This window comes from Linepithema humile, chromosome 1 (genome assembly GCF_040581485.1).
Source record: "Linepithema humile isolate Giens D197 chromosome 1, Lhum_UNIL_v1.0, whole genome shotgun sequence".
Taxonomy (NCBI): Eukaryota; Metazoa; Arthropoda; class Insecta; order Hymenoptera; family Formicidae; genus Linepithema; species Linepithema humile.
Genome location: NC_090128.1, coordinates 31,188,074 through 31,210,467, shown reverse-complemented (window position 1 = coordinate 31,210,467; position 22,394 = coordinate 31,188,074). Strand labels below are relative to the sequence as shown.

The 22,394-nt window shown below is 48.3% G+C and overlaps 2 protein-coding genes and 1 long non-coding RNA gene across 4 annotated transcripts in view; 1 reads left to right on the top strand and 2 right to left on the bottom strand.

The window, feature by feature from the left end:
* LOC136997203 (uncharacterized) overlaps positions 1 to 22,394 on the bottom strand; it is a 228,001-nt gene that overhangs the window by 2,576 nt on the left and 203,031 nt on the right. Inside the window, exon 2 of one of the 2 annotated variants that reach the window (XR_010888006.1) lies at positions 84 to 465. This is a non-coding gene — a long non-coding RNA (uncharacterized lncRNA). Of the gene's footprint in view, positions 1 to 83; positions 531 to 22,394 lie in introns of those variants that run through there. The other variant, XR_010888005.1, reaches the window with a different exon arrangement.
* LOC105679478 (uncharacterized) lies at positions 13,859 to 17,916 on the top strand. Its single transcript, XM_067347646.1, has 2 exons — positions 13,859 to 15,271; positions 15,348 to 17,916. Exons 1-2 carry the CDS (start codon positions 14,202 to 14,204, stop codon positions 17,914 to 17,916), a joined length of 3,639 nt encoding a protein of 1,212 aa, XP_067203747.1. The 5' UTR covers positions 13,859 to 14,201.
* Positions 18,449 to 21,247, bottom strand: LOC136998932 (uncharacterized). Its single transcript, XM_067352317.1, has 2 exons — positions 20,192 to 21,247; positions 18,449 to 20,146 (listed from the first exon to the last, which is right to left on the bottom strand). Exons 1-2 carry the CDS (start codon positions 21,050 to 21,052, stop codon positions 19,958 to 19,960), a joined length of 1,050 nt encoding a protein of 349 aa, XP_067208418.1. The 5' UTR covers positions 21,053 to 21,247; the 3' UTR covers positions 18,449 to 19,957.

Sequence of the window (22,394 nt, the reverse complement as noted above, 5' to 3'; positions counted from 1 at the left end):
CAACTGCAATTGGCTTATGGGGCAGTATTAAAATAAAAATGTTTACAAGAATAAAACATAAATATATTTAAAAAATTACTTACTTATCCATTATCGCATATGGGCAGAAAGATCTTAGTGTTTCTCGTTTATGCCTTGACAATTCATATATTAAGGTTTTTTTCTGTTTTTGAGCATACATTTATTTTCACTTTTCACTTCATAACTTACTATCATAGATGTTGTAGAAGATAGACCATAGATCATGGCTCTTGCACATAGAACGATAACGCTTACCGCACTGCAAAAGACGACGCGATAGCCAATCAATTTATTTTTCCATAAGAGCGAAAAATTGATTGGTTACCGTGTCGCCCTTATTGCGTCCTGTATGCAGGAGCCATCAGTGTTTCATATTAACTGCCAAGTGAAACACATGTAACAAATTGTAACAAATTCTTGAAAATGTAATAGATATAAGGTGTTCTGTAATGACGTACTAAAATAGGTTAAAATGTAATAAAAAAATACAATTGTAATAGAAACGGCAACACTGCCCCGGAATTTAAATTGGAACGAATAGCAAAAGAAAGTTTTTGTTATGAAGGACTTGTAAATGATAAAAGGTGTAAATTCAAGATTGATATAGGTTTAGAAGTTTCTATTGTAAATAAAAAAATGATAGAAGAATCAAATATATATATATATTAAAAAGATTTTCGGAAATGAAAAAATAATTTATCCAACAGGAGAAAAAGTATTAATTCAATCTCGCTCAGAAGTAGAAATCAAATTAGGAAAATTTTTTTTAAAAATTCCTATGATAGTGGCTAAAATTTCAGATGATTGCATTTTAGGAGAAGATTTTCTTAAAAAAATAAATCTGGAAAAGATTTTCGAACCTTATTTTAGAGATACTTTCTCTAAAGTGGAATTCTCTTGTTCGCGGATTAATTTTTCAAACAAGGTTCCAGAGAAATTAAAAATACTTTTTGAAGAAGATTCAAAGAAATTGAATTCAAACAAAAAAAATGTTTTTGCCGAATTCTTGAATGAATTCCAGGATATATTTTCTGAAGAAATTATTACAGGAAAATGTAATGTTGTGGAACATGAAATTGAATTAAAGGATTCTAAACCCATTAAGCAGGTCCCTCGACGAATTCCTATTCATTTGAGAAAGGATGTTGAACAAATTATTCTTGACATGAAATCGCAAGGTGTTATTGAAGAGTCTAAAAGTCCTTGGATTTCTCCGGTAGTGATTGTGAAGAAAAAGGATGGTTCCCTTAAATTTTGTGTAGATTATAGAAAATTAAATGATATCACAATTAAAGATTCTTTTCCATTACCTCGAATTAAGGATATTTTAGATCAGTTGTCTGGGAATTTGTGGTTTTCTTCTTTAGATTTGAAGAGTGGATATTGGCAAATTAAGGTTTGTTCTGTGGATAAGGAAAAAACGGCGTTTTCCATAGGAAATGGCCTTTGGCAGTTCACAGTCATGCCATTCGGTCTTTGCAATGCCCCAGCGACTTTTGAACGATTAATGAAAAAAATTCTTCAAGAATTCTTATCTAAGATTTGTTTAGTTTATTTAGATGACATTATTGTATTTAGCAAAACTTTTGAAGAAATAATGGCTAATCTTAGATCAGTTTTTCTTCGATTTCGTTCAGTAAATTAAAAAATAAATCCAAACAAATGTTCTCTTTTAAAAAGACAGGTGAAATATTTAGGCCATGTTGTTTCTGAAAATGGAATTTCTACGGATCCTGAAAAGATTTCTGCTGTAGAAACTTGGCCGGTTCCTAGGACTAAGAAACAGATACGAAGTTTCCTTGGATTTTGCTCTTATTATAGAAAATTTGTGGAAGGATTCTCGTTAATAGCCAAATCGTTATTTTTACTTACTGAGAATCAAATCAAATTTGAATGGACTGAAACATGTCAGGAAGCCTTTGAGAAACTAAAACAGAAAATGGTTTCAACACCGATTTTATCCTTTCCAAACGAGTTAGGAGAGTTTATCTTGAATACTGACGCTTCGAATCATAGGATAGGAGCAGTTCTATCTCAAATTCAAAATGGTAATGAAAAAGTTATTGCTTATTTTAGCCGAGTTTTAAGCAAACCAGAGAGAAATTATTGTGTTACACGCCGAGAATTATTGGCCATTGTAGCTTCAATAAAATCTTTTCATTATTACCTTTATGGTAGAAAATTTATAATTCGAACAGATCATGTTTCATTACGATGGTTAATGTCTTTCAAAGAATTAGAAGGACAGCTGGCTCGTTGGATGGAACGATTACAACAATATGAATTTGAGATAATTCATCGAAAAAGACGGCTACATCAAAATGCTGATGGCTTATCAAGACGACCTTGTTTAAAATCAGGTTGTACGTATTGTTCTAAAATAGAAATAAAGGAAAATTCTATTGCTCGGATAATTTTTCAAGAGGAAAATTTAAAGGATTGGCAAAAGAAACAAGAAAAAGATCCCATTATTTCTATTTTCATTCAAAAAAAGAAATTCGGAGAACGACCTCTCCAACAAGAATTAGCTATGTTTGATCCTTCTGCAAAGATTTATTTATCATTTTGGGATGCATTAATATTAAAAGACGGAGTGTTATTCAAAAAATGGGAAACTCCGAATTTGAAATCTGTAGTTTTTCAAATTATTGTTCCTAGAAAAGACATTAAACAAATATTAGAATTGGCTCATGATTCTGCGATAAGTGGACATTTTGGAATTAATAAAACATTAGAAAGAATACGAAAACGATTTTATTGGGCCACATGTAAGAATGATGTAGAAAATTGGATTTATTCCTGCAAAATTTGTGTTGCAAGAAAAGGACCATCTGAAAAAGGAAAATTACCCATGCAGATTTATAATGTAGGAACTCCATTTGAAAGGGTGCAAATGGATATACTAGGTCCCCTTCCTTGTTCTTCAGAAGGAAATCGTTATCTTTTGGTAATTATTGATTGTTTTACAAAATGGATAGAGGTGTTATTCCATTAAAGAACATTAGAGCCAAAACTGTTGCCGAAGCATTTGTAAATTAAGTAGTTTCTCGTCATGGTGTTCCTCTAGAGATACACACGGATCAAGGAAGAAATTTCGAATCTAGAATTTTTCTAGAAATGACAAATTTACTTGGCATAAAAAGACTAGGACAATTCCTCTGCATCCTCAGTCAGATGGACAAGTAGAACGCCATCATCAAACAATTTTAAATTATTTAGCTAAATATATTTCGGAAAACCAAAAGGATTGGGATAAGTGGATCTATTTGTATTTATTGGCGTATCGATCTTCAAAACATGAAACTACTGGAGTTTCCCCAGCAGAATTATATTTCGCTCAGGATTTAAGATTGCCTTTAGATTTATTAAGAGGAAGTCCTCCAAATCAAAATATTGACATAACGGTTGATGTTTATTTACAAAAACTTAGAGAAAACTTAAATAATATTCACATTGAAGCTCGACAACGAATAGAAACTCAATCGTTGCGTTCTAAGGCTAGGTACGATCAGAAGGCTCGTCAAATCTGTTTTGAGGAGGGACATGAGGTCCCGGTGGCACGGCACCGTTAGGGGGAGATTTCAATCTCCCCTCCGTGCACGGGCGGCCAGGCTCGTAGCCCAGTGGGGCGGCTGGTCAGGGGGGTGCTCCCCCCACTGTTGAGGCCTGTCCTGGCCGGGGCTGCTGCTCCGGCGGGACGGGTCTCTGGTGGGGTCACTTCGGTGGCCCTGTCTAAAGGGAAGGGATGTGGGTGCCGGTCCTCTTGTGTCTGGGGCCGATCCTTCCTCCTCCGATCAAGGGGGTGGACAGGATGCGGCCTGGCATGGGAGGAAGCGGTGTCCCACAACAGGGGTGGCTCTCCCTCTCCGCTCAAACGGTACGGGGACGTGGTCCCTGTGTACGCGAGCGTGAAGGGGAGCGACGGGCCGTCGATGTCCCGGAATTCACCGGGCTCGTCGGGCCGGGCCGTTCCGAGCCGCTCGGAGGTAATCTGAGGCAGGGTCGGACGGTGGGGGGGGCTGGGGCGGATTCTGGGAGCATAGCTCGCGGTTTCCGGCCTGGCCTGATGGCTGCTCGAGCCGCTCAGAAGTATTCTGAGGTCGGGGTCGAGTAGCGAGGTCCGCACACTCTCGGAGTGCGTCCCGGTAACTCATTACCGGTCCCAGAGTGGGCGGACGAGGAGTGGGCTTGCTGGTTGCCACGGCGGGCAAGGCGGTTGGTTGTGTCGCAACGACCCTCCGCCCCATCCGTCCGTGGGGCCCCCCGCGTGGCGGCGCCCATCACGGTGCCCACAGGTCGGAGATGTGGGACCCCTGAAAACCCCTGGGTTAAACCAGGGGTGTGTAGGGGGCTGGAGGCCCGTGCACCGGATGTTTTTTCCCGGTGCCAGAGCCATATGCCGACTCCCCGGGGGAACTCGGGGGTAACTGGGCATGCCCGGTCGGCGAAGCCGTGATGGGTTGTGGGTTCGATACCAAGAATGGATCACTTTAATTTTTTGGATTTGGAGGAGGAGTGCGAGCAATCGCAACACACCTGTGTCGTGACGCAGGTGGAAAACGCCAGACACCGGCGTATGGATGTGTCGGAGGCCACCACCTCTTTCTCTCCTGAGGAATTGAGGGGGGGAGGAGCCAAAGACAAGAAGCCTGAAGGGGCTAATGGAGGGGACTCGGAAGAGACAGACAATACCCTTGTCATGTCTAATTCCGAGGGGGACGCGGAGATGACCGACACCTCACACATCTCGGTCGGATCGAGCTCCGATCTTGGGGGGAAGAATTCCCAACCCAGGAGGAGCAAAAGGAAGAGGCAGGTGACCACGAAGACCGCGGGCCTACAGATATCCTCCGAGGACGAAGACGCGGACAGTCCACCTTCCCGACACCTGAGGAAGAAGAAGCAGGGCCGCCCTGCTAACTCACCCAGCCATGTAGGGCAGTACACTGCTGGGAAATTAAGGGAAAGGAAGGAGTTCCTAAAGGTTGAGAGGAATGAGGAGCTTGCCCTCGCCATAGAGGAGGGTACCGAGACCATCGATAAAACGGTGAGAAGGTACAAGACGCACGTGAAGTCGACGGTGACTTGTGCAAAGCAGCTGGCGGACTCATCCGTCCAGGACGTCGTGAACGCCCTGGACAAAGAGGTAAAGGCCATTATGACGGTGGCACAAAAAGGCTGCGGCATGCATGGCCGCTTGCAAAAGCTCCTGTACGACGCGGCCTACAGGATTGAGGCGGGCACCAGGGTCCTGGCGGCCCGCACTGAGACGGGTCACTATGACCTTCAGGCCGGGAGAGCTCCCTCCTCCGTTAGCCCGCAGGTGGAGGATCTAATAGCGGCTAACCGTCGAATGGAGGAGGAAATTCGTAACCTCCGAAAGGAAATGGAGGAATTGAAGAGAACCTCCCCTCCCCCCTCTCCCTTAATACCAGTGGATGGGGAAACGGAGGAGGAGGAAAGGATGGAGGAAGATGAAAGCGGAGGGGGGCTGGGGGGGATTCTCCCCTCCCCGGGGCCCTCTCTCGATGTCCTCCGTTCCATTGAAAAGGAGAAGGCGGCTCACCCCGCCAGAAGGCCCCCGATTAAGGGGGTCAGCAAGATATTGGCTGACACCCCCCTTCCGGCCGTCACAAGTAACGTGCTTCTACACGGTGACGAGTCGGCTACCATTCTAGGGCGGGTACTGATGGGTCAGATGAGGGAGGAGTGGAGAAAGGAGATGAAGGAAATGAGGGAGCTCATTGAGTTGAGACTCCCTCCCCCCTCCTTGCCTGACCCCCTCCCTTCCGAGTCCCCTAGTGGTTCGGGTCCACCCCCCGTTAAGGCGGTGGTTCCCCCCACTGGGGTCTCAAAGAAGAAAGGAGGAAAGAAGGGGAAGAAGAAGGAGCCGGAACAACGGTCCGCCGCCTCGCGACAGCCCAATGCCGGCCCTCCTCCTCCCCCTACGGAGAAGAAGAAGGACCCGAGCAAAAAGCCGGGTCCTCCGACTCCCCCTGGAGGGGACAAGACCGCCCCCGCTGCCCCTTCTGCCGCCGTAACTCGGCGGGAGGAGGAGCAACAATCCTGGGCGACGGTCACGAAAAGGGGGAAAAAGAAAATCCCCCCTAAGGCAGAAGGGATCAAAGCAGTTCCCAAACCTCCCCCCCCTCCCCCCTCCCAAGAGGGTGGAAGGAAGAAGGGGGGAAAGAAGAGGAAGAACCCCCGCACTGCTGCGATCACACTCACCTGCCCGGAGGGTGAGTACTCCGCAACGGTGAGGCAGATGCGGGAGAAGATCTCGCTGAAGAACCTTGGGATCTCTGGGAAAATGACGCTCGGCAATGCCCAGACAGGGGCCATGCTGGTGCAACTGTCGGGTCCCGACAGAAAGGCTGAAGCGGACAGGTTGGCCAAAAGCATGGTCGACCTGTTCGCGGATAATCCCGAAATCCGGATCGCCCGCCCCCAAAAAATGGGTGAGATCCGGATTAGCGGAACAGATCCATCCGTCACGCCCGAGGATATCACTTGAGTAGTGGCGGAATTAGGAGAATGCTCCCCCGCCGATATAAAGGTGGGGGACCTTAAAACATCGGGGAGAGGCATAAGATCCGCCTGGGTCCGTTGTCCCTTGGAGGTGGCTATCAAGGCCACCAAAACGGGCCAGATCGCAATAGGGTGGTTCCCCTTCAAGGTGGAACTGCTCGACGCACGGCCCCTCCAGTGCCATAGATGCCTGGAGATGGGGCACGTGCAGGCTAAATGTCCCTCGGGCAATGCGGACCGCAGAAAATGCTGTTACCGCTGTGGCACCGAGGGGCACGAGGCCAGGACGTGCACGGCACCGGCACATTGTGTCGTGTGCCAGGCAGCAGGAAGACCGGCCTCCCATAGAGCAGGGGGACCGGCATGCAAGGCCCCGAAAAATGGGGAGAAGAAGAAAAAGGGGGGGACGGTCCCGACACCCCCCCCCAACAAAAAAAGGGGAAGAAACAGGCAGCGGCGATTCTGCCTGCCCTGGAGGGGCCCTGCCCCCCCCAGGCCATGGACTGCGAGCCTACCCCCTCGCAGCACCCCACCAATGAGGGTGCAATGGAGCTCAGCCTGCAGGAGTAACGGGTCTTCGTAGACTCAACAATGTCTACGAGACTCCTGCAGGCGAACCTGAATCACGCCGTTCAGGCCCAGGATCTTTTCCTTCAGGACCTGAACGAGCGTGACGCAGGGCTGGGAGTGGTGGCGGAGCCATACAGGGTACCCGGCTCCAATCCCAATTGGGTCGCGTCCGATGATGGCTTCGCTGCCATCGTAAGAAGGGACTCCCCGCGCTCCCCCCCCGTATCCTTGTTGGAGAAGGGGAGGGGATACGTCATCGCGCGGTGGGGTGCCCTAAGGGTGGTGGGGGTCTATACTTCCCGCAGCATGTCTCACCCCGATTTCCTACATCTCCTGCGGGAGATGGGGGGGGGCATTCGCCGATGCCTCCCCCATCCTGTGTTGGTGGCCGGGGACTTCAACGCCTGGAATATGGCATGGGGTTCCCGGTCCACCGATACTAGGGGTGAGTGCGTGATGAGATGGGCGTCGGAGCTGGACCTCGTGCAATTAAACACGGGGTCCGCGAGTACGTGCGTGCATCCCCGTGGGGAGTCCATAGTTGACTTGACGTGGGCCTCCTCACGGGCTGCGCGATTAGTGGAGTCCTGGAGGGTGACGGACACCGAGTCCCTGTCGGACCACCTGATCATAGAGGTGGTCCTGACGGCCACCCCCAGGGACGTGCTGCTCCGGCGCCTGCGGAGGGGAGATAGACCCCCACGCAGATGGGTCCTGGCCAAACTCAGCCAGGACCGGTTGGAGGCGGCGGCCTTGTTGGAGACGTGGGCGGAGTCTCCCGCCCACGTCGATACCGAAGAAGAGGCCGCCGAGATCGTGGGTGTGGTCACGCGTATCTGTGACGCGGCCATGCCCCGATCAAAACCCGCCCCTCGTCGGGCGGCGTACTGGTGGAACGAGGAGATCGCGGAACTCCGTAGAGAGGCCAATTCGGCCCGACGCGATCTCCTCAGGGCCCGACGAAGGGCGGGTGGGGACGATGAAGAGACTGCGATGGCGCGCGGTGTATACCTTGCCGCAAGGGATGCACTGCGGTCGGCCATTCGCAGGGCCAAGGCCAAGGCCTGGGATGAACTGATCGCGGAACTCGACAGGGACCCATGGGGGCGTCCGTACCGGATAGTCCTGAACAGGCTAAGACCGGCGGCGCCCCCCATCTCGGAGACGCTCGATCCGGAGTTTCTCGGCCAGGTGGTGGAGACCCTCTTCCCCGTAAGGGATGCTTGCATCCCCCCGAGGAGGGACCCTCCCCCCTGGTCCGAGGACCTGGAAATCTCAGGAAGAGAGCTCTCCGAGGCAGCTAAAAGACTGGGGGCGGCTGGAAAGGCCCCCGGTCCGGATGGGATCCCTGGTCGAGTTTGGGCCTTGGTCTTTGGTGGAGTAGGGGCCCGCCTGAGGAGGTTGTACAACACCTGCCTCAAGACGGGCTCCTTCCCCTCGGCGTGGAAAACAGCCAATCTGGCTCTCATCCACAAAGAGGGGAAGCCGGCGGAGCAGCCTTCTGCCTACAGGCCGATTTGCCTGCTGGACGAGGTCAGCAAGTTGTTCGAGAGAATAATTGCTGACCGAATCGTCCAGCATCTGTCGCGGATTGGTCCCGACTTAAGTGATGACCAGTTTGGTTTCCGGGAGGGTCGCTCTACTACAGATGCGATTCTGCACCTGAGGGCCCTCTCGGACCAAATTGTAGGGGAGGGAGAGGTGGCACTGGCAGTGTCTCTAGATATTGTCAACGCATTTAACTCCCTCCCCTGGGACTGGGTGGGGGTGGCCATGGACCATCATGGCCTCCCCCACTATTTAAGGGATGTAGTTTGGGACTACTTCCGCGACAGAACGCTCCAGTACAAAGACCAACTGGAGCGTGTAAGCAGAAGGCCAATGCACTGCGGGGTTCCACAGGGGTCAGTTTTAGGCCCCCTGCTGTGGAATCTCGCATATGATAGAGTGCTCCGCACGGCGCTTCCCCTGGGCTGTCGTCTGCTCTGCTATGCAGACGACACACTTATAGTGGCCCGGGGGGAGACATGGGTAGAGGCTCGGGATGCGGCTAATGCCGCAACTCGAGCCGTCGTATGCTCCATCAGAGATATGGGACTGGAGGTCGCCCCGCACAAGACGGAAGCCTTGTTCTTTTACAACAAGGCCATGGGGCGTCCTCCCCCCATCCAAATGTGGGTGGGGGAAGTCCGAGTCCTAGTGGGGACCCAGATGAAATATCTGGGCCTCACTCTGGATGGGCTTTGGGGATTCGAACAGCACTTTAAGCAAATCGTCCCCAAAGCGGACAGGATGGCGGCTGCGCTAGGCCGTCTCCTGCCCAACGTGGGTGGGCCGAACGTCAAAGTTCGGCGCTTATACGCCAATGTCGTGCAGTCGGTGTCCCTGTACGGGGCACCGGTATGGGCCGATAAAGTCCTGGCCAGCCGGCGAATCAAAGCGATGATTCATCGCCAACAACGCCGGTTGGCCGTTAGGATAATTCGGTCCTACTGCACGACGTCGTTCGTGGCGGCCACGGCCCTGGCGGGCCTCCTCCCGGTCGAGTTCCTGGCGAACTCGTACGCCGAGGTTTATCGGCGTACGAGGGACCCAGACCGCACCGGGAGCGCCCGTCTAAGACCAAGGGCCGTGGACAGAATCAGGAAGGAGGCCCGTCGCAGTGCAATATCCGAATGGCAAGAGGCCATGGCGGATTCTGCGACGGGCAGATGGACCACCCACGCCATCCAGCCCTGTCTACCGGAATGGGTAGACAGGAGAGGACGAGGACTTCAGTTCCACCTGACACAGGTACTCACCGGGCACGGCTGCTTCGGTGATTACCTGTGCAGGATCGGTCGGGAGCATACGACGGGTTGCCACCACTGTGCGGCCGGTCGGGACTCGGCGCAACACACTCTTCAAGAGTGCAGCGCATGGGAGGAGGAGCGTCGGGTCCTGACCGCAGTGGTCGGCGGAGACCTCTCCCTTCCGGCATTGATCAAGGCAATGCTGGAAGGGGAGGATAAATGGAAGGCCGCCTCTGACTTCTGCGGCGCCGTAATGTCGCAGAAGGAGGAGGCGGAGCGAATCAGAAGAGGGGAGGTGGAGGTGGCGGACAGTACTCCGCCACCCTCCCCGCCTCCCCCCCCTTCGAGAAGAAGGAGGAGAGGCAGCGGCGACGGGGGTGCTCCCCCGACTGCGGTTTTGCGACGGAGGAGAGCAATTCCCCCTCGTCGCCGTTTACCAGTCTCAATCGGGGACTGACGAGAGTAGGGGGCCTCTCAGATGGTGGCGCTCAAACCACCTTTTAATCTGAGGGACCCCCTGGGGAGCAACGTCCCAATAGGGATCTCCCCAAAAACATACACAGGCTGGGAGAGGGGGGTACTTAATCCCTCCTCCCCCAGTGGGGGCCATCCGTGAGCGGGGGCTCACGGTGGTCCCGGCCCCCCACATAAACCAGGGAGGGCGGGGGAGACTGTGGTAGCCCAGTCTTCCCCCCTTAGAGAAGAAACAGTCAGGGTTGGGGGAAGAAGGGAGAAGTTCTCCCTCTTCCCCTTACCAGGAAGAGGCCGATACTCGGCCAAACCCCAAGAGGGGGTGAGATGAATGCCGCTGGCGATGCCTCACCCCCTCTTACTATGGGTTAGGATGGCTACCGGCGGGGGTTTTAGTGGGTATACCTCAGGGACACCTTCCCTGAGGGACTCCCACATAACCCTCGGGCTCTCCCCCGAGTCCCGAGGGTATCCATAAAGGATTTCCCCCGCCTTACCAAAAAAAAAAAAAAAAAAGGAGGGACATGAGGTTTGGTTTTATAATCCTTGTAGGGTTAAAGGTAGAACACCCAAATTGCAAAGTTATTGGGAAGGTCCGTATAGAATTATAAAAAAATTAAGTGATGTTGTCTTTTGTATTCAAAAATAAAAAAAACACAAGAAGAAGATTATTTATTTAGATAGATTAGCTCCGTATATTCCGAGACAAACTTTGAGTTAAAGTATAACAGAGTTAAAAAAAAAAAATTGAAAACTATTCAAATAATTGTATGACTATAACGATTAATGTAAATATTTATTTTAAAAGGACGATTTATCTGTTTAAAGTTTTTATGTATTTTAAGGTAAGAAATTTCTTTGGAAGAATAAATCTGGAGAGATGGATTTCTTTCTCGTTTTCAAGAAATTTTTCCGGACATTCTTCACACATTTTCAACAAGGACTGCCTCGCCCACGGTTTTTGACCGTGGTTTTCCTGTGGGCCGAAGAGTAAATGCTGAGGCAGAGACTTGAGAAGTCCTTTTTAGGGCGATGGGTCCACGGCAGATACCCCTCTCTTGTCCGAAGAATTGTGAAGAGCGGCGGCATAGGAATTGAAGATGGCGAGAGGAAGTTAATCGATTGGGACCTGGATTGGTGCTCGGTAACTTGTTGCAACAGCACAAGATAGAGCAAGGAAACCAAGAGGGTACCCTGGAGTCGACAGTTTTTTCGAATTTAAAGGTGTTCGATTAGGATCAAGATAACGGTGCTCGGTAACTTGATGCAGCAGCACAAGATAGAGCAGGAAGTCGTTGAAATGCCCTGGAGTCGACACTACAAGTTCAAGGATAACAATTAACCTTCCTGGATTAATTTCAAGAAAAATTGTCGGGACGACAATCTTGAAGAAGGGGGGCAGTGTTACGTCTGTGCTTTTCGCCGCTGATGCTGTGTGTTACAGTCGACGGACCGATCGATAATATCGATCGGTCACTATAAAGTTAAAGCCATATGGCATTTGTAAATAACAAGAGTTATTCTTATATTTGTCGTCAAGACGATACCGATTAGCGGTTTAAAGGGTCTCTATGACAGTTTGTAAACAAGCTGTCATATGTCAGATCTTCGGTAGCTGTCTGCTCGGGCGGACGTTTATGACAGCTCTGATAATTAAATTGTATTCTCGGTTACTATTTGTTAAGTGTTTATAATTAAAGTGTTTTCTCTTATTAAGTGTTGTGTTGTTTTACTAATTTTCCGCGAGTTCTGTTGACGCGTGTGATATCTCGTTCTGCGGGCGCAACAATATAATAAATTAGTTTTTATCTTAAATTCTGTCGCAAGTTATAAATTGTCTGAAGCAAGCTTGATTTTACGGACAATAATTTCACATGTCTTTACTTGGTTAAACAATAATTTTAACATTAATTATTTACAGCAGTACTAAACATATCGGATTCACGCGGAAAGTATTTAAATTCAACTTCTATCACTTTTATTAATTGAAGACCGATATATTTAAAACACAATCAGTACACAAAACAAAATTCGAAAAAATTTGACTTGTGTCACTTTTCATGCAAGTGTGCGATATATGTAAGTAGTTATACTATGGGGGTTCTAACCCACGGGGCAATGAGGGGGTGCGCGGGTGAAGAGGGGAAGAGGGGTATCGGATAACAGTGGAGGGGGTAATAACGTCATCGTTTTTGGAGGAGAGGGGGTAAATGTGGAGTGGTAGGGGTATCAGATTACAATAATTCCCGGAAGATAAGGATTGTTAATACAAATCGCAAGATAAGGATTCCCGGAAAAGATAAGGATTGTTTATTGGAAAGAGAACTGTGTTTACATCCTATGGTTTTTTTTCTACACATCAAAGTAGAGCGCTATGTTGTTGGAATCGCAATGTTTATAGTATGCAGGTTCGTGCAGGTTTACGGATTGCGTCATCGCTGTATTTTAGAACAAAAAGGCAGCATTTGAGCGCCGTTTCTTAGAGGGTGTGATAATGATTGTTAATACAAATTGTAGGCATCGCCATGTTGCTAGATGCGTCATCGTGTTTGGAGGAGAGGAGGTAATTTTGGAATGGTGGGGGGTATCAGATCACAATAATTCCCGGAAGAGATAAGATAAGGATTGTTAATGCAAATATGAACCATCGATAGTTTTAATCAATGTCGTGTGCAACAAGCGGGTACATAAGGTAAGTGAAAAAGAATAGGAACCATCAGTCGTTCGAAATCATTGAGAAAATCACTAGTTCGCTGTGACGTTTACTAGCAACGATGTTTTGCACCATGTCAACCGTGAATAATCAGATCAACGAACAGCAGAGTGCGAAGAAGCTGCAATTACCCAACGAGTATGTTGTTTCTTTAGCCACATCTTTAAACTTAATTGTTATACTTTTAAACTAACAATTTATTTTTTCACAGAAAACAAAAAAGTAATATGTCAAAGATGGAAAAAGAATCATCTAGGATCTTGGTTAGAAGATACCCGTTGACAAAAACCAGTTACAAATATCTCGACATCGGAATCAACGTCTCAACGCCGAGCCGTGTGGAAATCGCTCTCGGTGACAACCATGGCAAGGAGCTACGTCTATCATACGACGTATGGAAAGAACTCATGAATCAACGGAGCATCATCGCCAGCTTCTTTAAGAATGATGCGGACGAAGCACCGTTTCAGACCGTTGGACACTGCATGTTAAGTTTTGGAAAAATGAACAACCTAAAAGTAATGCGCCTGGCAACATCAGCATTATGTTTAATCATGTCAAACCAAACCGTGTGTAACATGTTTGCACTTGAATATTGCGTAGACTGTATCAATCATTCGTTGAACAACATCACTGGTACGGTTGATGTCAAGTTCGCACACTTTTCAGAAATCGCGAGGAATGCGAAGGATCCCGATCACGTGGCGATTCGCAAAAGCGATTTATTCGATAAGAATAATATAATTGATTGTGAACTGGTGACTCAGGTCTTTGCGGAGTTGTAACAATACATATTAATAAATATTATTTCAACTGTAATTAAAATTTTTTATTATTTTTCCGTGCCATCTTATCCGCTATACCGACTTATCCTACAACGCGCGCATCAAAGTAGAGCGCATGTTGCTAGATACGTCATCATGTTTGGAGGAGAGGGGGTAAATTCGGAGTGGTGGGGATATCATATTACAATAATTCCCGGAAGAGATAAGATAAGAATTGTTAATACAAACATGAGCCATTGTTATGCTTATAGTTAGTGTCGTGTGCAACAAACGGGTATATAAAGCGAGTGAGAAAAATATAAATCTTCAAAATCATTCGCAATGGAGAAGGAGCGCGATCTTACCGTACGAGCAGCGAATATCAAAACGACGGGAGAGTTCCTTCCATGGGACTACGAGTGCGACGAGTACCTCGATTCTCTCAAGGAACAATGTCGCAAGAGACAACGCACTGGAGTAGTCAACTCTCTGGTGGCGCAAATTGCGCGTCTGGAGGGTGTGAGGGACGCCCTGCACGAGCGTTTCGTGCCCGTCGGTGCCGGATACGGTGGATACGAGAAAAAGGGCTACACGTGGAAGGAGATCGAGACGGCGTTTAGGAACCGTGTGCTGACGGGTGTGGTTGTCAATCAAAACTATATAGATCCACACGAGTTTTTGAAAAACGTGAGAAATATGGTTATCGAGCGGATCCAGGGCGTCATGGCGGAACACAACAGCGTCAAGATTAACACCGCGTTCAACGGGGAATTCGTCGCGGGCGACAAGACTGCCGTGAAGACCATCGCCACCAAAAATTGCGAGTTGTTTCCCACATCCGATCTCAACGAGTGGTACACGCGGCACGTGGAGGATGATATTCTGGCGGCTCTGGAGGAGTTTCAGGAACGCGATAGCGGATGGGCGTTGTCGCGTATCCTGAATCTCACCGTCAATGTGAACAAGTTCAATCCTCTGCACGCGGGATGCCACATCGAGTTACCGTGGCAAATTATGCTAAAAAGAGCGGTGGTCAACGTGCAATCGACGGACAATGCGTGTTTCGCGTGGGCGGTGGTAGCAGCTTTACATCCGGCGGAAAAGTACCCGGAAAGAGTATCGCAGTACCCGCACTATTCAACGGTGTTGAATCTGTGCGGCATCGAGTTCCCCGTGACGCTTCCGCAAATATCAAAGTTCGAGAAACTAAACGCCATCTCCGTCAACGTCTTCACCACCGAAGACTCAAAAATCGTCCCTCTGCGGCTCGCCGACGACAAAAAGGAGAAGCACGTCAACCTGCTATACGTGCGTAAAAACAACGATGCACACTTTGCGTGCATAAAGAACCTGCCGCGGTTGGTGAGCTCACAACTGAGCATGCACAAATGTAAAAAGTACATTTGCGATCGGTAAGTAAAAAAAAAGATGCGTATAAAATAAATCAATATTTTTTATTCATAGTTTTAATCAAATAAATTATTACAGGTGTCTACACTACTTTTATACACGGGAGAAGTTGTCAGTCCACAGCGTCGACTGCGGGAAAATGAACGACTGCGCCGTCGTTCTCCCCAGCGAGGACGACAAGTGGCTGACGTTCCGGAATTACAATCGGAAGGAGCGGGTTCCGTTTGTAGTGTACGCCGATCTCGAATGTACGCTCGAGAAAAAGGAGGATCAGGACGGTACTACTTACGCCTACCAACATCACAGAGCCTTTAGCGTAGGATATTATGTAAGTTGTGCTTACGATAATTCGCTCTCTAGTTATAAGTCATATCGCGGTGAGGATTGCACAGCGTGGTTCGTCAACGAACTGCACGATTTGACGCACCGCGTGAAAGCGATCCGCACCACCGTCGTCCCCATGGCGGATCTTACGCGGGAGGAATCGGAGGAATTCCGTAGCGCCGTAACGTGTCACGTGTGCGAGAAACCCTTAACAGCGGACGACACGCGGGTGCGCGATCATTGTCATCTGACCGGGCGTTACCGCGGTGCCGCGCACTCGTCGTGCAATCTAAATTACATAGACTCCGACGTTATCCCGGTGATATTTCACAATTTATCCGGTTACGACGCGCATTTCATTATTAAAGACGTTGCCAATGCTTTCGAAGGCAACGTCGAATTGTTGCCACTGACGAAAGAGCGTTACATTTCATTTACAAAAAATGTTAAAGATACCATGAATCAAAAATCAAAATTGTGTATAAAATTACGGTTTATTGATTCGTTTAAATTTCTCAGTACGAGTCTCGACAAATTGGCATCTTATTTAACTGTGGATGAATTAAAAATTTCACGATCGGAATTCAAACATTTATCCGCGGAAAATTTCAATCTGCTTACTCGGAAAGGTGTGTTTCCCTACGAGTACGTCGACAGCGTCGACAAGCTCCGGGACACAAGCCTGCCATCGCGCGAATCGTTTTACAGCTCGCTCACCGGAGAAACGGTATCCGAGAGCGATTACGCGCACGCGACAAACGTCTGGCAAACTTTTTCGATCGAAGATCTAGGCCAATACAGCGATTTGTATTTGAAAACAGACGTTTTTTTGTTGGCGGATATTTTCGAAAATTTTCGAAACATGTCTATAAAGAGTTACGGTTTAGATCCCGCTCATTATTACACTCTACCGGGATACACGTGGGACGCTATGATGAAGTACACGCGTGTAAAATTCGAGTTGCTCACGGACATCGATATGGTACTGTTTGTCGAGCGCGGTATACGCGGTGGTCTCAGCCAATGCTCCAACCGATACGCCGCCGCCAACAACAAATACATGCCATCCTACGACCCATCGGAACCGTCGTCGTACCTAATGTACTATGATGTAAACAACTTGTACGGGTGGGCGATGTGTCAACCGTTGCCCTACGCCAAATTTCGATGGGTCGATGATGTCGCGAGCTTTGACGTAATGTCCGTTGCATCCGATTCGGCTACCGGTTACGTGCTGGAAGTCGATCTCGAGTACCCGGTGAATCTTCACGACGCGCCCGCCGACCTGCCGTTCTGCCCGACGCGCGATAAGCCGCCCGGCAAGCGGGAGTTCAAGTTACTCGCAACGCTGTACGATAAGCAGCGTTATGTCATCCACTATCGTAATTTGCAACAATGCGTGCGACACGGTCTGCGAATTGCAAAGATTCACCGCGTACTGCAATTCGCGCAATCTCCGTGGCTCCGCGGATACATAGAACTGAATACACAGTTTCGGACACGGGCGAAAAATGATTTCAAAAAAAATTTGTACAAATTGATGAACAACGCGATTTTCGGCAAAACCATGGAGAATGTGCGAAATCACATGGATGTCCGGCTCGTTACACAGTGGGATGGTCGGTACGGAGCGGAGGCTATGATCGCGAAACCGAATTTCCACAGCCGAAGCGTGTTCTCGGAGGATCTGATCGCCGTAGAGTTGCGAAAACTCGAAGTGAAATTCGACAAGCCGATCTACGTGGGTATGTGCATCCTCGACATATCCAAGACCTGCTTGTACGAGTTTCACTACGAGTACATGGCGCCTCTCTACCGCGACAATTGCAAAATTATGTACACCGATACCGACAGTCTGATATACTTTCTGCACTGCGAGGACGCGTATCGGGATATGAAACGCGATATATCCAAATTCGACACGAGCGACTACCCCGAGAACAACGCTTACGGTATGCCGCGCGCCAACAAGAAAGTACCCGGTCTGATGAAAGACGAGAACAACGGCGCGATCATGACGGAATTTGTCGGACTGAGAGCGAAGATGTACGCGTTGAGAGTCACCGGCCAAAAAGACACCAAAAAGATTAAAGGTGTAAAAAAGAGTGTAGTCGCTAGAACGATAACGTTCGACGACTACACTCGGTGCCTCAACGCCGAAATCGAGCTGACGCGGCGTCAATCGTGCATCCGCTCAAAGATGCACGAGGTGTACACCGTGTCAGAGTCGAAGCTCGCGCTCAGTCCGTACGACGATAAGCGGCACGTCGTATCCGGTTCCACCGACACTCTACCATGGGGACATCGCGAGAAACATTTGTAAATAATGCTTAGTAATATACATAGTGTTTAATTTATATAGTTTAATATTTTATGTATTATTGTCATTATTAGTTTTAAATGTATATATTGTAACATATTGTAGTAGTAATAAAGAACACCATTGTATATATGTATAATAGTTTATTATAATACAATGTAAAATATACACAGTTTATTACAATACATCGTCTTTATTTATCCAAGAGTTGTGCGAATTGTCGAATCCCAACCACTTTACAAACACCTTGTCGTCCTTTCGACGCAACACCTTCTCCACGAGATAAACGTCGGGTTGAGCGGTCTTGAGCAATTCGTGCTCGTAAAAGCCTCCCGCGACCGGATCTCCGCGATAATCTTTAATCAGATACGTCACAGGATTGGTACGTTGCACCGCGGCGATCTTAAACACCTCCGTCGACCAATTCGGCGTGTATCCTTTCTCGAATACAGTTTTGAATTTGCTCACGCGCACCGGATCACCCACCCTGAATTTCGCCGGCGCGGCAATTTTTATTCTACTGTACACGGTGCTCAAGAGTCCCTTTGCGATCTCGGGAGTGACATCGATCGGGCGCATACCGATCGTACGATGTTTACGACCGTTGTATTCCGAGACCAATCGCGGTAAATCGTCGATCCACTTGTACGATCCCGCGAGCGTAAAAAACTTCCACATTTCGTTCTTTAACGTGCGATTGAATCGTTCCACCACCGAAGCCTTCATGACCGAGTATGTCGAATAATGATTGATGCCGTGTTTCTTGACAAGATTTTGGAAATCTCTGTTGTAAAATTCTTTTCCATGGTCGGTCTGCAAGTTTTTCGGAATTCTCTCCCTAAATATCGCGGAAAATGCTTTGGACGTTTCGATTCCACCTTTGGTCTTTAAGGGCACGGCCCACGCGTACTTGCTCAGCACATCGATAACGGTTAGAATGTAGTTGCAGCCGCCGTTGGATCGCGAGTACGGTCTCATCTCGACAATGTCAGCCTGCCACAAATCGTCGTATCCTTTCACGACGACTGGCCGACGCGTAAAGTTTCTTCTCGCCGGTGCGTGGAGCTCGTCCACGAGCGATCTCCTCTCCAGGCTCACCGCTTCCTTCTTGCTCATTGTGATTCGTTTTGCTTCTTCTTCTTCATCGCATCATCGTAGTATTCGATGAAATTTTTTCTCACAGCTCTGCGAAGATTGTGAATCTCTCGCTCGACAAGACTCTTCGTCTCTCGCTCGCGATCGACGAGTTTTCCATCGAGTAGCGCCACACTCTCGTCGAGGAGACCTCTCAGATCGTGAATCTGTCGTTCCAACGCCACGTATTTGGTCTCGATGTAATCGTCGTGGTTCCTCTTCCAGGTCCGCTCGGTATTCTCCGAATCTTTGAGTCGCGAAAGTACTTCTCGCTTAAAATTTTTATGGAGCATACGATCTCGATTCGCACGATCGCTCATAAGCTTGAGGTGATGATCCAGATGCAGTTTGTTACGACAGTGTACTAGAAGACTCCGAGGAGGAATTTTCGGTGTTTTTGAAAGAATCTATCCTACCGATATTGATGCAAAAGTTGTGCTCTTCCATCGAGTAGCGCCACACTCTCGTCGAGGAGACCTCTCAGATCGTGAATCTGTCGTTCCAACGCCACGTATCTGGTCTCGATGTAATCGTCGTGGTCCCTCTTCCAGGTCCGCTCGGTATTCTCCGAATCTTCGAGTCGCGAAAGTACTTCTCGCTTAAAATTTTCATGGAGCATATGATCTCGATTCGCACGATCGCTCATAAGCTTGAGGTGATGATCCAGATGCAGCTTGTTGACAGCGTCGGTGTCCGCTTCAGGGTCGGCGAGATGTCTGATTACGCGTGACTTGGCGTTGAAAACCTCACCATCCTTGCAGAGACAATTCTCGCGCACGTAATTCTTCGAGACTCCGCCGCTCTGTCTCGTCACCCTGGCGCTTCCTCCTCCTAACTGTAGTCCAAATTTGTTGATAGACATTCCTGTAGCATCACACGAGCAATACTGGCGATAGTTGAAAAGCTGTGATTAATTTATAATCAGACCGGCTTCGCGCAGTTCCTCGATAATCGAGAGAAACTCGTTATCGTGCGCGTTGTTTCCCGCCTGACGGGAGGCGTCCAGCAATCGAAGGCGATCCACCAATTCGTTCGGATCATCCCAGTGCACGTAATCGACCGCGTTGTCGGTCACAGTCATGGTCTGTGGTACGTTACACTTGGGTAACGTGTGACCCACACCTCTCTTGTCGAGATGTGCAACACCTCCACCTTTCTTAGATATCAGAGGTGTGATGATATGTTTGTATTTGTATCCTTTGTTTCCCAAAACAGGTAAATGCGCGTTATGACCGCGTCTGTGAGCGTTAGTAGCGAGTAGTATGCTCTTGTACTTTTGTTTGTCATCCTCCGTACACAGCGTATCGTCGGAAAGTCTTTTGAATATTAATTCAAACAGGCCGGGTGTGCCAGCGTATTTCACACCGTCCACGATCACATTGTCGTCTTTATCAATGTCGAAGACCTTGTCTCCGAGAAACGTTCCCGCATCGTTAAAGTATACACCGTACACGTTGTCGATCCCTCTCTTCTTGTCACCGCTCAAGAGCTCCCCGATGTACTCTTGACCCAGCGGACCCATTTGGCCGTACAGAGCTTCCCGACCATCGGACGTTTGCATCGTCTGTCTCACGGATGTTACGAAAGACGGGTCCGTGATTTCGAACACGTTTTCGGTCGGTAAATATGTCGGCGCTTCAAACACCAATTTTTGCGGCTGGAACGGAGTCGAGGCTTGTATCGGTGGCGTCAATGGGGTCTGTATCGCTGTCGTCAACGAGGTACGCTTGATTTTCTTCTTCTTCTCAGAGCTTGTCCGCTTTCGTTTGATGTCCGGTTCGTTTTTAATCTCGAAATCGTCAACCGAATCATCGTCACCCTTGATGTTCTCGACGATTCGTTTCAACGGCTCTACGATCGGTTTCAACCGTTTCTCCAATTGTACCTCTTGCTCCACTCTACCCGTCTTCAACGTCCGATGCTTCTTGCGAATCGACTCGCTCGTACGAGCGATTTCCTTCGCGATCTTCTCCCTCTCGTCGATATCTTTCATGTCGAGCGTCATCGTCAACGTCTCGAGAACAACTAACCATTCCGCGGTACCGCAAACTCGTTAAAACCACGCCTGTAACGTCCATCGTTAATCGCACTATCCTTGTCTATCACTAAAAATCCGTACTTGTGCTGCCAACATGCGTGACACAATGTACCGAAATCTTCGTACGTCATGTCCGTATTCATATGATCGTTGTAGACGTGCTTAAGGTTTGTTCCATCCTGCTTGAATATTACGAGTAAATTCGCGTTGTCGCGCACGAGATGTTTCGGTATTTTTGCATACGTTTGGCATAGATAAAAACAATCGACCTTCAAATGTCGACCCATAGCAAAGTACTCACGTATCGCATTCTGCTTGTCGCACGCTATATCGTCGAAGACGAATACGGAATTCGGTAACGCCTCGCTGTGCGGTACAATTGTGTTGTTGTCCGAGAATGTAAAGTAGCCGATTTCATCGATCGATCCGAGCAATCTTTCGAGATATCGATACTTTGGTTGATTCAACGATTTCGAGTACACGTACACGTTTTCGAAACGTACACCGTTCGGACTTTCCAGCAGACTAATCATTACATTGGTTTTACCGCAATTCGAGGGACCGCAAATGATACCGCGTATCGTGTTTGGCAGCATTTTACCGTGTCTGCACGCCTTCTCACAAACCCCTTGCGTCTTATCATCCATGTTTTTCACACGGATCGTGTACGGTTGTTGTACAAATTTCATTTTTTTTTACCAGACTCTTTCTCATCCTTGTTATTACGCGACGAGTGCGCAGCATCGGTTGTTGGAAAGAGCGGTGCTCGGATATTTGTCGCTAGATCTAAAATATCTCTATTTCCATACATGATTCGGACATTATCCTGAAAAAAAAAAAAAAAAATATTGTTTCAAACACACGATTAGCGATACACGTTTGCGACATTCACCTCCTTCCGTTCTTTCTTATTATCCCGGTTATTCATTGTACTTTGTCGTCCGACAAACTTTGATATTCTACTGGTTAATGATCGATACGCGCCTCCTATTTATAGGTGAGCGCTGTCGAAACACACCTCAGTTGGAAATATGATTTACACGCGATACGTTAGAATTCGCGCTCTATGAAACGATACAAGGGTGCCGGTTTACTGAACAGTGTGATAAATCGACTACCGTTGGAGCTGCATATACCCGGCTACCAATTTTGCGGGCCGGGGACTCGTCTGCGGAAACGACTCGCGCGAGGGGATCGAGGTATCAATCCGTTGGACGCGGCGTGTCGCGATCACGACATCGCGTACTCGCAAAACCGCGAATCAGCGGACCGCCACGCAGCCGATCGCGTTCTCGCCGATAAAGCGCGG

What these genes read in the sequence shown, in the direction of transcription:
- LOC105679478 (XM_067347646.1), top strand. Translation starts at nt 14,202, where the DNA reads ATGGAGAAGGAGCGCGATCTTACCGTACGAGCAGCGAATATCAAAACG. An exon ending in AAAAAGTACATTTGCGATCG is followed by an intron (nt 15,272 to 15,347) that starts GTAAGTAAAAAA and finishes AAATTATTACAG; the next exon opens with GTGTCTACACTACTTTTATA.
- LOC136998932 (XM_067352317.1), bottom strand. Translation starts at nt 21,052, where the DNA reads ATGACGCTCGACATGAAAGATATCGACGAGAGGGAGAAGATCGCGAAG. An exon ending in TATCTAAGAAAGGTGGAGGT is followed by an intron (nt 20,147 to 20,191) that starts GTTGCACATCTC and finishes ACGTTACCCAAG; the next exon opens with TGTAACGTACCACAGACCAT.